This window comes from Cyprinus carpio, chromosome B13, assembly GCF_018340385.1.
Source record: "Cyprinus carpio isolate SPL01 chromosome B13, ASM1834038v1, whole genome shotgun sequence".
NCBI lineage: Eukaryota > Metazoa > Chordata > Actinopteri > Cypriniformes > Cyprinidae > Cyprinus > Cyprinus carpio.
Window position 1 is genome coordinate 17,105,211 of NC_056609.1, and position 13,998 is coordinate 17,119,208.

General features: G+C 34.7%; 3 protein-coding genes across 3 annotated transcripts; all 3 read left to right on the forward strand.

Annotated features, from left to right (window-relative positions):
- Window positions 1-2,844: 2,844 nt before the first annotated feature.
- LOC109092157 (RING finger protein 122-like) lies at window positions 2,845-5,263 on the forward strand. The gene is made up of 5 exons (XM_019105888.2): window positions 2,845-2,987; window positions 3,340-3,382; window positions 3,514-3,555; window positions 3,973-4,055; window positions 4,440-5,263. Exons 1-5 carry the CDS (start codon window positions 2,878-2,880, stop codon window positions 4,558-4,560), a joined length of 399 nt encoding a protein of 132 aa, XP_018961433.2. The 5' UTR covers window positions 2,845-2,877; the 3' UTR covers window positions 4,561-5,263.
- Window positions 5,264-8,174: 2,911 nt separating this feature from the next.
- On the forward strand, window positions 8,175-8,983 carry LOC109092162 (ATP synthase membrane subunit K, mitochondrial-like). Its single transcript, XM_019105901.2, has 3 exons — window positions 8,175-8,230; window positions 8,496-8,589; window positions 8,820-8,983. The coding sequence occupies exons 2-3, from the start codon at window positions 8,503-8,505 to the stop codon at window positions 8,907-8,909; spliced, it is 177 nt and encodes a 58-aa protein (XP_018961446.1). The 5' UTR covers window positions 8,175-8,230; window positions 8,496-8,502; the 3' UTR covers window positions 8,910-8,983.
- Window positions 8,984-11,385: 2,402 nt separating this feature from the next.
- LOC109092161 (protein atonal homolog 7) lies at window positions 11,386-12,885 on the forward strand. The gene has a single exon (XM_042736154.1). The coding sequence runs from the start codon at window positions 12,018-12,020 to the stop codon at window positions 12,426-12,428; it is 411 nt and encodes a 136-aa protein (XP_042592088.1). The 5' UTR covers window positions 11,386-12,017; the 3' UTR covers window positions 12,429-12,885.
- The last annotated feature ends 1,113 nt before the right edge of the window (window positions 12,886-13,998 follow it).

Sequence of the window (13,998 nt, forward strand, 5' to 3'; positions counted from 1 at the left end):
ATCACATGAGCAGAGATCTGTTTACAAACTGAGCAGGAGAGAAGTCATCGGCACCATTACGTGGAGGCAGGGCTGCTGGACAAGGCAACAGGAAACGCACAGGAATCTCATCACTTTGTCTGGAAAATGCATTTTATCCTTTGTGTCTTTGCAGCAGAGAAGCCAGACCAGATGGTGTGAGGAAGACACAGCTTTGAAAGGTCTGCATTCACAAGCTCTCGTTCTGACGGCTGTGTGCCACCGCTCTTCCTCTTCCTTTGTTACCGGGGAAAACGCTTGATTGTAACGTGAGGGTGATAATCTTGAGGGAGAAGACTAGAGGAAAGTGGCTGACGGCAAGAAGGGGTGAGCCTTGTGACAATGTTTTGAAGATAGACAATGAAATCTGTGAGTCTTTGTAATGTGCATTGTCTCTCTCACTGTTTTGTTATCGTGACTCTACAGAGAGGTAAAAAAAATGAAAAAAGCCAGTGACAACAACTTCACGTCAAGCGGAGGTAAATGGTGATCCATTGTCGATGTCAAAGACACATTGCAAATCTTTCATATTCTGTGCTGCCGCTTGGTTTGGATCATGATGCTGGAAAAAAAGAGCGCATGGTATTCTTTTAACTTGCCTGTGGTTGAACAAAACATTTTAGATACCAAGAAGTAGGTGTTGATATTTGTTCCCGTGTTGACACAGGTTTCAACAATGACTGACTTGGCTTTGTAAATGTTTCAACACAAAGAAAACAAAATCACCCTGCCTTCCTCCATACGCCAGTGAGGAGCTGGTGGGTGATAGTAATGTGTTAACCAGAGGCGCTGAAGATTCAAAGCCGTGTTTTTGTGGTGGGAGTTTGGGGAGTGTAAAACTTGTATTATTCATCTGGTTTTGAGTGAGGGGATCAGCCCACTCCTTTGGCCGGGTTTCAACACTGTCTCCTTGGACACAAGTTACTGGATCGTTTGGTATAGTGGCGCAATCTAGCACCTATCCAGTGGTGAAACGGTGAGTATGAATCATAACCCCCTCCTCCTCTTCCCTTCATTTCTAGTGGCTACATAATCTGGACAGCTCCATAACCATGTGTTATTCACAGAGCCCCTGACCCTCCCACTGGCTTTCTATCAATGTTTAACTAAAATCCTCCTTATATTACTTCCACCCCCTCCTTCACCTGAAAACCCAAGCCTTTTTACCTTTCTCCTGATTGGCACACTCTTCCGTGACCTGAACTTGTGTGCAGCCTAGAGAGACACGCTATGTGTCTGTATCTATTGTGTGAGACAAAATATTGTGTAGTTGTTTGGCAGTGTTCGACCCTGAGGTCAATTATTATTGTTTTCCCCCCAAATGGTGCTTCCTGCCGGGGTTGGTGAGGCCTTCACATTTCTTGCCTCCCCCTCAACCCCTCACAGAAAGACCAGATGGTGGCTTTATGGCAGAAAGGGTGCACCACTAGTGTTTGTCTTTCTGCACAGACAATTGGCCAGGCTTCACTCTCGTTGCCAAATGCTCTCTTGCTCTTTCTTTTGAAAATGCAAATCTGTATACAGTAAGAAAATTAATGGTTTAACAGTTGAATAATAAGATATTAAATCCATTACTTCATTTAAAATTCCAAAATACAGTAGTTCTAAAACTAAATACTGTTTGAATCATTGTACTACTGGCCCTCAAGCACCATTTATTTCTGTTTTCAGTTGTAGTTTTGATACAGAATATTGATATAGCTAAATATTAGTGTCTTTTTACCTTTTCTTTAACTCCACTTTCAAAAAGGTGCACTGACATGTTTATTGCACTAATTTTTTGATGTATTAAAGCATACTGAAGCGAATATATATATAGCATAACAACAGCATTCTTTTCTACTGTTGTGTAGCAATATTCTTTCACCAAATTATAGAGGCAACTGATTCATTTTGGATTCAAAGATGACCGTTTCACTCCCTGATAGTAAAAGCCTTGTAACGTCATGGTTTTGTGTTGCTATTTACTTGTATTCCCTTAGGTTAAACCATTGTTTAAAATAAATAATGTTCACTGCTCTGGATATTCTCCAATGTGTGATGAAATAGCTTGAACCCGAAAGTCAACATGGTACACATAACAAGAACTTTTGGAGGACTTCCACAAGTCTTGATTAAGTAAATAAATAGCTAGTTAGCTAGCTAGCTAGCTAAATAAAAACACAAAATGGCAGGTTTTAGATATAGTATGGTTACATCAAATTTCCTGCAATACACTGCATGAAAATTCATTTGAAATTCAGTTAATGTGCACATTAACAGCTGTATTTTGCTGTGATTTAAAAATAACATTGCAATCTATATTAAACTGTACAGTAAATAATGAACTTTAAAACATAAGCTATTGCACTTATCTGTTGAACACATCATCCGACACCACTGTTACATCTCTTGTTTTTTAGTTTTAAAAGATGTATTACAGTGAAAAGTTCATGCTGCTCAGCGAGGTCCAACAATGAGAGCAGTGTTACATGGAGTTGAGAAACACGAGGACACTCCGCAGGCTCACAGTATGCAATATGCATGCAAGGGACACTGAGAAGTGTACACATGAGAATCACAGTGATGTGTGTTGTCTTTCAAGGGTCTGACAAAATGAAATATGTGACCCACTCACATAACAGATTCATGATGTATGAGTAATAAACAACGTCTATCCTTGTATTCCATTTCAACTGTGCATTCATTTTACTGATTAAAAAAAAGGATGAGCAATAATAAATCCTAAGCAGTCTTGAGCTCTCATGACTCTGACCATAAACACTAACAGATATTGTTGACAAAAATCATGGTTTTGTTTGTTCTCTTGCAGCATGCCTGTGTGACTCAGATTAACAGATTACAGACAAGTTCTGCAAAATGACCACAGACATCACCGGTCGTCTTCCACTCAATGTCTATGTCATCATTCTTGGGATAGGCCTCTTCATCTTCATGTTGAGCATGATCTTCTGTTGCTACCTGTTCAGGTATCTTAAACGGTATAGCAGTTACAATGAAAGTGCTGTGGATTAAAATGAAGATAAATATCTGTATTAAGCATCACATAGCAACTGTAATTATCTAGCATTTTATTTCATGGACAATGGTCATTTATAGTCCTTTCCATAGGCATTACAAAGAAAGTAAAAATATGATAAAGTCCATTTCAAATTATGAAAAAGGAAAACAGTTTAATTTAAAACGGGGGGGGGGGGGGGTTCTAATAAGCTGAATGCATTAGTAAAGTGCAAGTACAGTACATCAAACTGCTGTAGTAAAAGAATGTGGAAAACAGATCATTTTTAAATGTATGTAATGCTCCATTTTTATATTTCACAGATTGAGGCGACAGGGCACACAAGAACAATATGGATATAATGAGGTAATTTATTATATTATACACACACACACACACACACACACACAAACACATATATATACATACATACAAACATACATGCACATGCATATACTAATTATATATAATATTATTATAATATTTTCTTCTTACAGGTCATTCTAAAAGGTCCAGGGAAAAAAATGAGTCTTCTTGGAGTAAGAAACTGCTAAAACTATACCTTTAGTTCACCCAAACATAAAACCCTGACATTTCTATAATTTACTCACCCTCATGTCATCTCAAACCTGTATGACTGACTGACTTCCGTAGAACACAAAACAATTTAGGCTGAATATCCATGCTGATTTTCCCCCCTGATTTAATAAACGTAAAACAGGACTATCCATCAACTTTTTATATTCCTTATATTAAAAAAAGCAGCTTGAACATTCTGCTGCATAATTTTTTTGTTCCAGCAAGGTTTGGGATGACAGAGTGTGTAAGAGTTTAGATTTTTAGCTAACTATCTACATTATTGTATCTTGGAGCTATCACAATTGTTTAAATGAATAATTAAATTAATTTATGAAATAAAATATAAATAAATTAGAAAATGTTTTTTCACTCTGCAGCAGACCTGTGCAGTTTGCCTGGAAGAGTTTCGGAGCCGGGATGAACTAGGGGTTTGCCCATGTTCTCATGCGTTTCACAAAAAGTAAGACCTTTTACCATCTTGTCACATTTCTCATTATGTTTCTGTATTCTGAAAATAAAAGATTAGGATGCTTTAAAGACTGATTGATGCTTTACAATACAAACACTTATAACAACACATTCCTTCAAAAACATTCAAGCATGTAAATTCCTAACACAGAATATTGTTAGAGGCACTAAAACAAGAACCACAAATTATGCTGTCAAGGCACTGCAACTTAAATATGAGTATTAGCCTTGAATAACACCTGTCAGACTTTTCGTTATTTAAAAACATGCAGTTTCAGCCTGTCATCTAGTGACGTGGCCATAAAGCACTTGAGTCTATAGATAGCTGATGCATTACAAACCCGTCTCTCCTCTTTTCACTTTGTCTCCTGCTCAGGTGTCTGGTGAAGTGGCTGGAAATTCGCAGCGTCTGCCCCATGTGCAACAAGCCCATCTGCAGGCTCCAGCCAGATCCTCCGCAGAGGGCCGAGGGGCCCCAGAACACCCTGGAGGTGTGACAGAAGAGGGATGTCGCTGCTCAGAGATAGGCAGGCTCTCACACACCTAAGAACAGCGTTAAAAAACACCACACTACTGGGGTGGGTGGATGTTCTAGTCCCAAATACACAATAATCGCCCCTGTCCACCAATCACCAGATTTCTCCTGCATAGATGGGGGGAGGGAGGGGAAGCGGGATTTTCCCAGTGCAACTGAACTGATGTGCCGCATTCTTGGTCATAATGTAGCTTGCAGCAAGATAAATTGATGTCTTGTGGACTCCAAACTGTCAAATATTCAGACCAGGACAGTTGCACAAAACATGAGTTAACACTGTGGAATATGTGTGAAGTTGCATAAGTCCTCCTCTAAGAGAGACTGTGGTCACTATTACTACCATTAAGAGTCATGTTTAGGAAGGCCCAGTTACAGAATCCAAAGTGAGGAGCAGCTCAGTGAACTAAGTCCTGACCTTAAGGATCAGTAAGCTTATCGGATTTTACTCTTGCCAATATTTTGACATTTGACACTCATAAATGTGTTTGTTTAGAGTCACGGAAGTGTTCTGAGTGCTAAAGAGAGCTCATGGTCTTGATGAGAACCCACGCTGTAATTCAGAAGCCTCAGAGTCAGACTGGATGAAATTTGGCCTAATTTGAGTTAAGGTGGATGTTTTGTACTGTACATTGCTTTCAATAAAATGTAAAGTTTCTGTGATGGAACCAGTTTTTGTGTTCATTCACTATGTATAATAATTAAAATTTCCATAAATAGATTTCTTATTTACTTTAGAACACAATAATTAGCAATAAATTGTTAGCAATAAATTGCAAATGACTCATTTGAAGATATGATCAACATGTTTAAATGAGGTCTATGCATATAACATATATGTTTGTTTATATATATATATATATATATATATATATATATATATATATATATATATATATATATATATATATATATATATATATATATATATTGTATACACTCACACACACATTGTTCAAAAGTGTGGGGTAAGATTTTTACTTTATTTCGCAAGGATGCTTATTAAATAGAACAAAAGTGGCTGTTAATGCAATTATGTTATAAAAGATTTCTGTTGTAAATAAATACTGTTCTTTCTTTTAGACTTCCTATTCATCAAATAATCCTTTAAAAAATGTATCACTGTTTCCAAAAAAAAAAATAATAACCAGCATGACACTGATAACAAAAGCGCAAATAAGATTATGCAATTACACAAATAAGCACATTACAATTATTTCTGAAGAACCATGTGACACTGAAGACTAGAGTAATGGCTGCTGAAAATTCAGCTTTGTCATCATAAGATTAAATTACTTTTTAAAATATATTAAAATAGAAAACTTTTATTATGAATTTAATAATATTCACAGTATTACTGTTTTTACTGAATTTTTTTTTTTTTTTTTTTTTTTTTTTTTTGATAAAACAAGTAATGCTTTGGTGAGCCTATAAGAGACTTCTTTCAAAAACATTAAAAAAAATCTGTTTTTATATGACAATTGGTCGTATTCAAAGGGAAAAGTACTACACTGAAGATACCTTTCTAACCCTAACGCCGTCAGGTTGATCCAGCATTTAACTGTGTGCATTTCCCTTTAAATCCCATCCTTCCTAAAACATTCTCCATGACTCAGTGCAAAGCAACTAATAGGAACTCATGACTTGTGTGATAACTTAATTATCTTGTTTGAATTGCTCTGAATTTCATATTTGTTGTGCTTATTCTTAGTCCAACAGTCTACAAAACACAGTGATGAAAGGCTTGTTTTTCTAAAAGCTACACTGATGAGCTTCCATAATCTTTCTGACCCATTGTGAACTTGCTAGAAGCAGCTGAGGAACACAGGGAGATTTTCTCTGAGTGATGGACAAGCATGTTATTATTCTTTTTAAGACCTATTAAGAGGAACAATATTTCTGAGCTGTACAGACTGACTTAACACATGGTGAATATCTGTTACTTGAGGATATCTGAGACCTTGCCGGGATAAAATATTGCCTCTAAAAGTGATAATATACACAAGACTAACTTCATAGCTATGGCAAGACATTAGCTTTTTATATGCATAATTACTTGCTTTGCTTTATGGACTGTAAGCACACATTAGCATGCACTTATGCTATGATTTACTGTAGCTAGATGAGTGAGCTAACTGCATGTTGCCAGTGACCCAGCTGTGAAACACTTTCTGGTGCTCAAACTGAACACTTTGAGTCCCTCTGAATGGCTGCGGATATTCAAAATAAAACCTTCTCCTCTCTGCATAAAAACTTAAGAGGGGATTTTTATCTCATCAAAGAGGAAATGAAGGAATGTACTTCACTAAGTGGTTACATTAGATCTTGTTTGTGTAGTAAAACGAATTAAAGAAAATGAAAACAAATTACCTTTAGTAACAGATGGTTGTCTTGGGCGTACATTAGTCTTTTTGTTTTCATTTGCTTACGATGTTTTACAATTAAAAGCAGCGGAAATGCATTCACAAACGCTGAAAAGAGTAAACGGAGCACCACCTGGAGGTCAGAATCATGTCTGACATTATATTCATTCAGCAAACATTCATCAAATTTCTAAAGCATTTATAAAAAAAATAAATAAATAATAACAATAAAATAAATAAATAAATAAAGACCTGTATAAATACATGGAAAGAATGAAAAATCAGACAGAAAAATAAGTATTTGTTTTTGTTTATTTTTAGAAGGAACCAATCTTCTGAACAAAAAGAAATGAAAATCAAAAAATAGTTCTAAAAAATAACTTTCACAATAACCACACAATGATTAGCCGATCTACAAGAGCAGTTTTTATCTGTTATGGATCATCTCGAGACTGAAATCATTTTTAACTTTTTTTAATGACCTGAAGAAAGTCATTAATGCTTTTATTACCTCATGCCTTGACTACTGTAATTCATTATATTTGGGTCTTCCTCAGTCATCCATTGCACGCGTACAGATAGTACGCAATGCTGCTGCAAGGCTGTTGACCAGGACAAAGAAAACAGATCACATTACACCAATTTGAGCCTCTCTTCATTGGCTTCCTTTCTATTTTAGAATTCAATTTAAAATTTTGTTGTTTGTTTTCAAAGCTCTTAATGGTCAAGCCCCATCTTATCTCACAGATCATCTTTCTCCTTTTTCATCCTCCAGATATCTAAGATCTTCTGACAGAGCTCTCTAAGTTGTCCCCCATTCACGCTTAAAAACTAAGGGTGATAAGGCTTTTTCAATTGCGGGCCCCCGTCTCTGGAACCAGCTGCCACTGGACATTCGCCTTGCACCTTCTATTAAAACTTTTAAAATGAAGTTGAAAACATATCTTTATTCCCAGGCATTTTAATTGGATTTTATCTATGTTCCATTGTTTTACTGTACCATCTGTTTTGTTTATTTTATGTTTATCTTTGACTTTGTTCAGCACTGATAAATGTGCTATATAAATAAACTTTACTTACTTACAAAACCACAAAACAATCTATGTCACTCACGTAATGATATAGCCTAATTACTATAATGTTTTAGTGACTTTGGTAGTTTGTGTTTTTTTTTATATGGACGGTAGATGGCGAAATTTATCATAAAGTAATATAAACAGACTGCAGCATAACACGAATAAGGACTATCGCTTATTAATATCCACATTTTAGGTAAGACCTAATCGCTAATCGAGTATTTCTACAGATTATGTATTAAGTCTATATAAAGTGTATTTTTTTAGATGTGTTTTATATGGGTTGAATTAAGATTAGAGTCTTGAGCCAAGTGAGATGCTGTAATCTCAAACCTCTCTCAGCTGCATCCCAATTTTTAACAGCGAAATTTACTGGGTTGCATAAATATTAAATCAGATGTAAATTTAAAAGAAGGAAATAACTAATTATGTAAGAATATGCATTGTGTTTTATCTGACAGCAGGACCATGGGGGGCCATGATGCTGGGAGCCAACACCAGTTCACAGGCATTGCGAAATATTTTAATTCATACACCATTACAGAAGGAAGGAATGTGAGTATTTATTAATTAGTGCATAGCAGATAATTGATACAGCTGTATGTTCAATATCCTCCATATAGTCTAACTCTTCTCTGGAAATTGCTGTATTTTGAAACCACCAGTTGCCTTAAACAGATCTGTAAACTACTGTATATGTAGTGGTGGTTTGAAAACAAAGTCCAGTTATGTTTTTATGTCACTGCTAGCATACATAGCATACTTAAAAAATATTTTGGTTCCAGTGTGTTCTGGCCACTTACGCTGGCATTGCTGTCATTTTTCTGTACTTCAAACTGAAACCTAAGAAAAAGAAGGCAGTTGCTGCAAAGTGATCATGAAAATTATTTGTGAGTAGCCAAATACAATTACACACACATACATATAATTACAAATTATATATACATACACATTACACATACTCATTTTTGTAAACAAGCAGCTTGCTTGTATGATTTGTTATGTTAATAATTATAAATAATATAATGTGTCCATTACAAAAGTTTTTTTTTTAAATTTGTTTCTCTCCAGGTTCTTTACTGTTGTTATTATTATGCAGTGCATATCTTTATAAAAAAAGCAATATCTGAATGTTAAACAAAGTAAAAGCAACAACAACTCTGTTACACTGTTTTTGTTTTTGCCTTGTTTTGCATTTTATGAAATCTGAAACATATTTCAGATTATTTAAATCTGTTAATATGTACATTGCATCAAACGAATATGCAATACTTATAGAAAAAAAAGAAAACAATGTGCATATGTAATATAAATTATTTTATATTACATTTATATTATTATAGATTCTTTTGTCTAACTGACTAGCTACAATAAGACGTTGCTTCATTGACCAGTTAAGATTAAACATAGCTAGAAGGGGAAAAAAAGGTTCAAATAGGCATGAAATTACAAGCACCTTGCTTGACCTAATTACAGTGACTAGCCTCATCTCACCAGATGCCCTGTTTTGATGGTGTTGGTGGGGTGGGGGTTAAATTTTCATCTTCTGTGGGGGTGTGGGAGTGTTTACACAATATGCCTCACTTTTCTGAATGACCTCATTGGTCAATGTGATTTTTCTATCAATTTGATCAAAAAATATCTTTAAATGTCTGTGTTTGAAATCTGCAAACCTCAAACTGTTCTCCAGATAGAAGTGAAACTTAGCTTAGCATTGTCTTCTTCTCAGTGGTTGTTTGTTTGATAGGTTATTAAATGAACACAACAGTATATACTCGTAGCTCAGAGGTCATATGAATGAATTTGGGAAGAGCATACTGATAAAATTAATAATATTAGTTTTCATCAGCAGTATTGATGCAGACTCATTCTGTTTTAGGCCTGTGGTTTGGCTGTTAAGTAGGAGATTAATCATCGCAATAGATTGTCAAACACTTTTCCTTGTGTTTGGAGGATTACATTTGATTTTTAAGTACATTTTCTCCTCTGGAATCAATGGAAACGTCTTCACGCTTTAAGTGAAAATCAGATTTACTAAATCCTGGCTTAAGCTGTTAAACTGATAATAGATCTTCTCACTTTCCCCTCTTCAAGACTGAGTAAATCTTTAATCTGCTCAACACTGTCTCAAAGTTACAGGACTAGCTTGTAACATATGGCCTTTTTGCATAGGACAGCCTCCGTCTCCAGACAAGCCCATCATGTGAATGAGTGAAAAACAAGGCTGTTCTACATGTCTGGACCAAGCCCTTTAAACAAGACAAGCAGCAGCTGGCCAGCCATGCCAATCTGCAATCAATGAAATCAAACCAGTGGATTGGGCTTATATGCCCAACTGAACAGCAAAATTACTCGTCCAATGCAAAATGACTTGACAGCATGAGCTTATAGGGCTTGAACCATAGTCAGCTGGGACATGAATTATGTACAAGATCTTTTGTACACAAAACTGTCACAAAAGTGATGTACTGATATATGTATTTAGAACATATATTTAGCATAGAATGCTACTTTATGCTTGTAGGAAAACACTGAAAGAGAAATACTTAATGTATTTAATTTATATAATATAAATGTTATAATTAATATTATATTGTGCATTTCATTTTTATTTATACTGGATAAAGCTGCATAATATTTTTTTGTTAAATTAATGTAAAAACATTAAATATGTCTTTAATATTAATTAAGAAAAATCTTCCCACTGAACCATTTAATGTAGCAATGATGATGAGTTTATTGCTCAACAGGCTTTTGGGTGAAACTGTGACTCTGCCCGTTTTATTTGATTCGCATTGGACAGATTGAGATAGACAGCTTGTCGAAGACTTCTGTCTGTCTCAGTCCCACTGAAACACTTAAATCAATTATTTATTGTCCTAGAAATGTTTTTCATATGGTATTGTCATCAGTTTATTTCAGTAGTTTAAAATCCAAAATACTAAACTAAACATTCAAATTAAATTTTTAGTTTAAGTTTATATATAGACGTTTATATGTAATATAGGTTTTAGTATATTAACTTATATATTCAATTTGTTAAAATTTTTTTATTATCATTTAATATTAAATTAACTTAAATATTAAATTAGCTAAATATAATATTATGCATATGCTTAAATGTAATTGTAATATGACCATAAATATAAGTATTTAATGTCTAACTTACATTATTAATTTATAGTATAAAATATAATAATATATTTTTAATATAATTTAATAAAAATCTATCTATCTATCTATCTATCTATCTATCTAATTTAAATATAATCATTATATAATATTTTAACATCACTATTTATTACAACTAATATACAGTATTCATTTATAGGAACTAAAAATATTACATTATTTATTCATATTAATGATTATATTAAAATGCTTATTATCATAAGTCTTCATAAGACATAAAAATAAATACATATTTTGGGAGCTAGAATCTAATGGCAAAATCAAATTGATTCCATACAGGTAATTACTTGCAAACAATGCTCTTGTCTAAGAGATACAAAGACGTCATGTTAGCTTAAAGATGCATGCACTTTTAATTAGGTAAATGTCCTTGTCATCCACCCCTGGTTGATGCAGTGGCCCTGGCCAGATGGTAAGTTATCTATGTTTGTAACGCATGGTTTCAGTGATAGACCAGCCAAAGTTAATTGGAATGTCATTAAAGTTTGAGTTAATGGGGGTTGGGCTGGGGAGCTAGTTTGAGTGCTCTAGTCCTGCTGTTGGATTTGTGTGTTTCATTAATAATAATGGATGTTTGGATGAAGCAATAAGGGTGGGGCTCCACCTGCTGCCACCTGTTAATACTCTATATAAGCATCAGTCATCCTTATGGCAGACCAGAAGCACTACTATCTGGATTTACTTCACTATACGGACAACAAGCGGAACATTGCATTTGAGGAAATTTTCAGCCTCAGAGGATCCATTTACGAGACCACCGTTGGCCTTTGAGGACCTTTGGCCCAGGAGTCATGAAGCCCCGCAGCCCGAGCTGTGCAGATTCAGGGTCGGAGTCGGACTCCAGAGACCCAGAGAAGTTTGAGAGTGTCATGCGGCGGAGGATGGCAGCCAACGCTCGAGAGAGGAAGAGGATGCAGGGCCTGAACACCGCATTCGACCGCCTCCGCAAAGTGGTTCCTCAGTGGGGTCAGGACAAGAAACTCTCCAAATATGAGACGCTGCAGATGGCCCTGAGCTACATTATGGCCCTCAACCGAATCCTGACTGATGCCAGCAGACACGCAGCTCCTCAGAAAGACTGGCTGAATCTACAGTTTGACGACCTACAGCCAGAGACCTATTCTTGCTTTATGTGCTACAACTCCCCTGTGGAAAATGACTGTATGCACTCCTCCTTCTCCTATCACTACGAAAGCCTCTAAGCTCTCACTGACTGATAAGCAATGGTGCGTTCACTTGTATCTTTCTTAACATAGATACAGCAGTCAGTAAATGTGTTTGTATTACTGTGTAATATTTGATGTTTTTGGTTCTGGAAATCAAATGATTAGCTTTATTAGAGTCAGACTCATTCTAGGAGTAGAGTTGCTTTAATTGTTGCAAAAAAGACCATGTTTTCTGTGCAACTGTAGAAATTCTTTCATCAGACGTTGTAAATGATGACTCCATAAAATCACATTTGTAAATTCATCTTTAAGTCAGATGTTTGAATTTTGTCATTGCTTTGTATCAAATCTTTGTGTTATAGTGTGTTCAATCAAAGCTGCAAAAGCATTCAAAAAATACACTGATCTTATTTTGCCAAAATGGCATCCTAAATTGTTGTTCCATTTTTTTTTTTTTATATTGTTATTTGGTACTAAAAAAGGGAAAAGAATATAGCAGCTACAATGTTTTGTACAGTAGGTGAAGTGTTTTGAGCTGTAGTTTATCCTGTGATTAAACATGTATTTGTTTATAATGCAGTTAATCGGTACAAAAATAAACACATAGACTTTTGAGTCGGTTTAATTTTTACTTTGTTTTAAACATTTCTTTCAAATGTTTTACATATTAAATATTAATTTATTAATTCTTTTTAAATAATTGTATAAAAAAGTATTTTATAAAAACAATCTGACTGTAAAATATGAAAATAAAACGCATTTTACCTTTTACCACACTTTTACCCTTTTAATTTTAGCGGAGTAACACACACATATATATATATATATATATATATATATATATATATATATATATATATATATGAAGAGTGAAAGAAATCATGTTTTTGATCCTGTATTCCAATTAATATCAATCCAACTGCAGCTGGGTTGTTTTGATTAAATAATAATAACTCAACAAAATGCACAATAAAACAATAAAAACATGATAGCACAATAAAAACATGATTTATGAAAATTAATAAAAACTGAGTTATCTGTTTTTGCAAATAAACTCTTCAAATAAACTCTTCATATATCTATGAGTTACACTTTTATTTATATTCTACACTGTAATCTACAGAAAGAAAGAAAAAGCATCTTTAATGATATGCACATATTTCCCTCAATTTTGCAGCAGATTTGCTATAAAATCAGATTTTTTTAAGAGGCCAAATCTCTCTAGTGCGCAGACTAGACAGATAAACACATTTCTGATAAACAGAGGTGAAGGCCTCTGTGTCCCAAGATAAGACAGCACCAAACAAATGTCAGTTTAGTGAAGGTAGCCTATAAATAATGTTTAAAGGACTGAATGACGTCACGGTTGAATTGCGCTGTTTACAAAGCCACTTTATAAGAGGAAAGAAAATTAGATTAAATTTTCTATTAAAATAATCAAATATTCCAATCATTTTATTTTGGTTTGCCTCATATTTTAAATCAACAAAAGGTCCAGCATTCAGAGTTTAAGATCACCAGGGGAAAGAAGACAACTACATGTTTAGACAGAGAGGTTCAAACTTGACCAGGGCAGTCCTCAGTTGCTGTCCAATGACTGTGTATA

What these genes read in the sequence shown, in the direction of transcription:
- LOC109092157 (XM_019105888.2), top strand. Translation starts at nt 2,878, where the DNA reads ATGACCACAGACATCACCGGTCGTCTTCCACTCAATGTCTATGTCATC. An exon ending in AAAAAATGAGTCTTCTTGGA is followed by an intron (nt 3,556 to 3,972) that starts GTAAGAAACTGC and finishes TTCACTCTGCAG; the next exon opens with CAGACCTGTGCAGTTTGCCT. An exon ending in TCTCATGCGTTTCACAAAAA is followed by an intron (nt 4,056 to 4,439) that starts GTAAGACCTTTT and finishes TCTCCTGCTCAG; the next exon opens with GTGTCTGGTGAAGTGGCTGG.
- LOC109092162 (XM_019105901.2), top strand. Translation starts at nt 8,503, where the DNA reads ATGGGGGGCCATGATGCTGGGAGCCAACACCAGTTCACAGGCATTGCG. An exon ending in CCATTACAGAAGGAAGGAAT is followed by an intron (nt 8,590 to 8,819) that starts GTGAGTATTTAT and finishes TTTTGGTTCCAG; the next exon opens with TGTGTTCTGGCCACTTACGC.
- LOC109092161 (XM_042736154.1), top strand. Translation starts at nt 12,018, where the DNA reads ATGAAGCCCCGCAGCCCGAGCTGTGCAGATTCAGGGTCGGAGTCGGAC.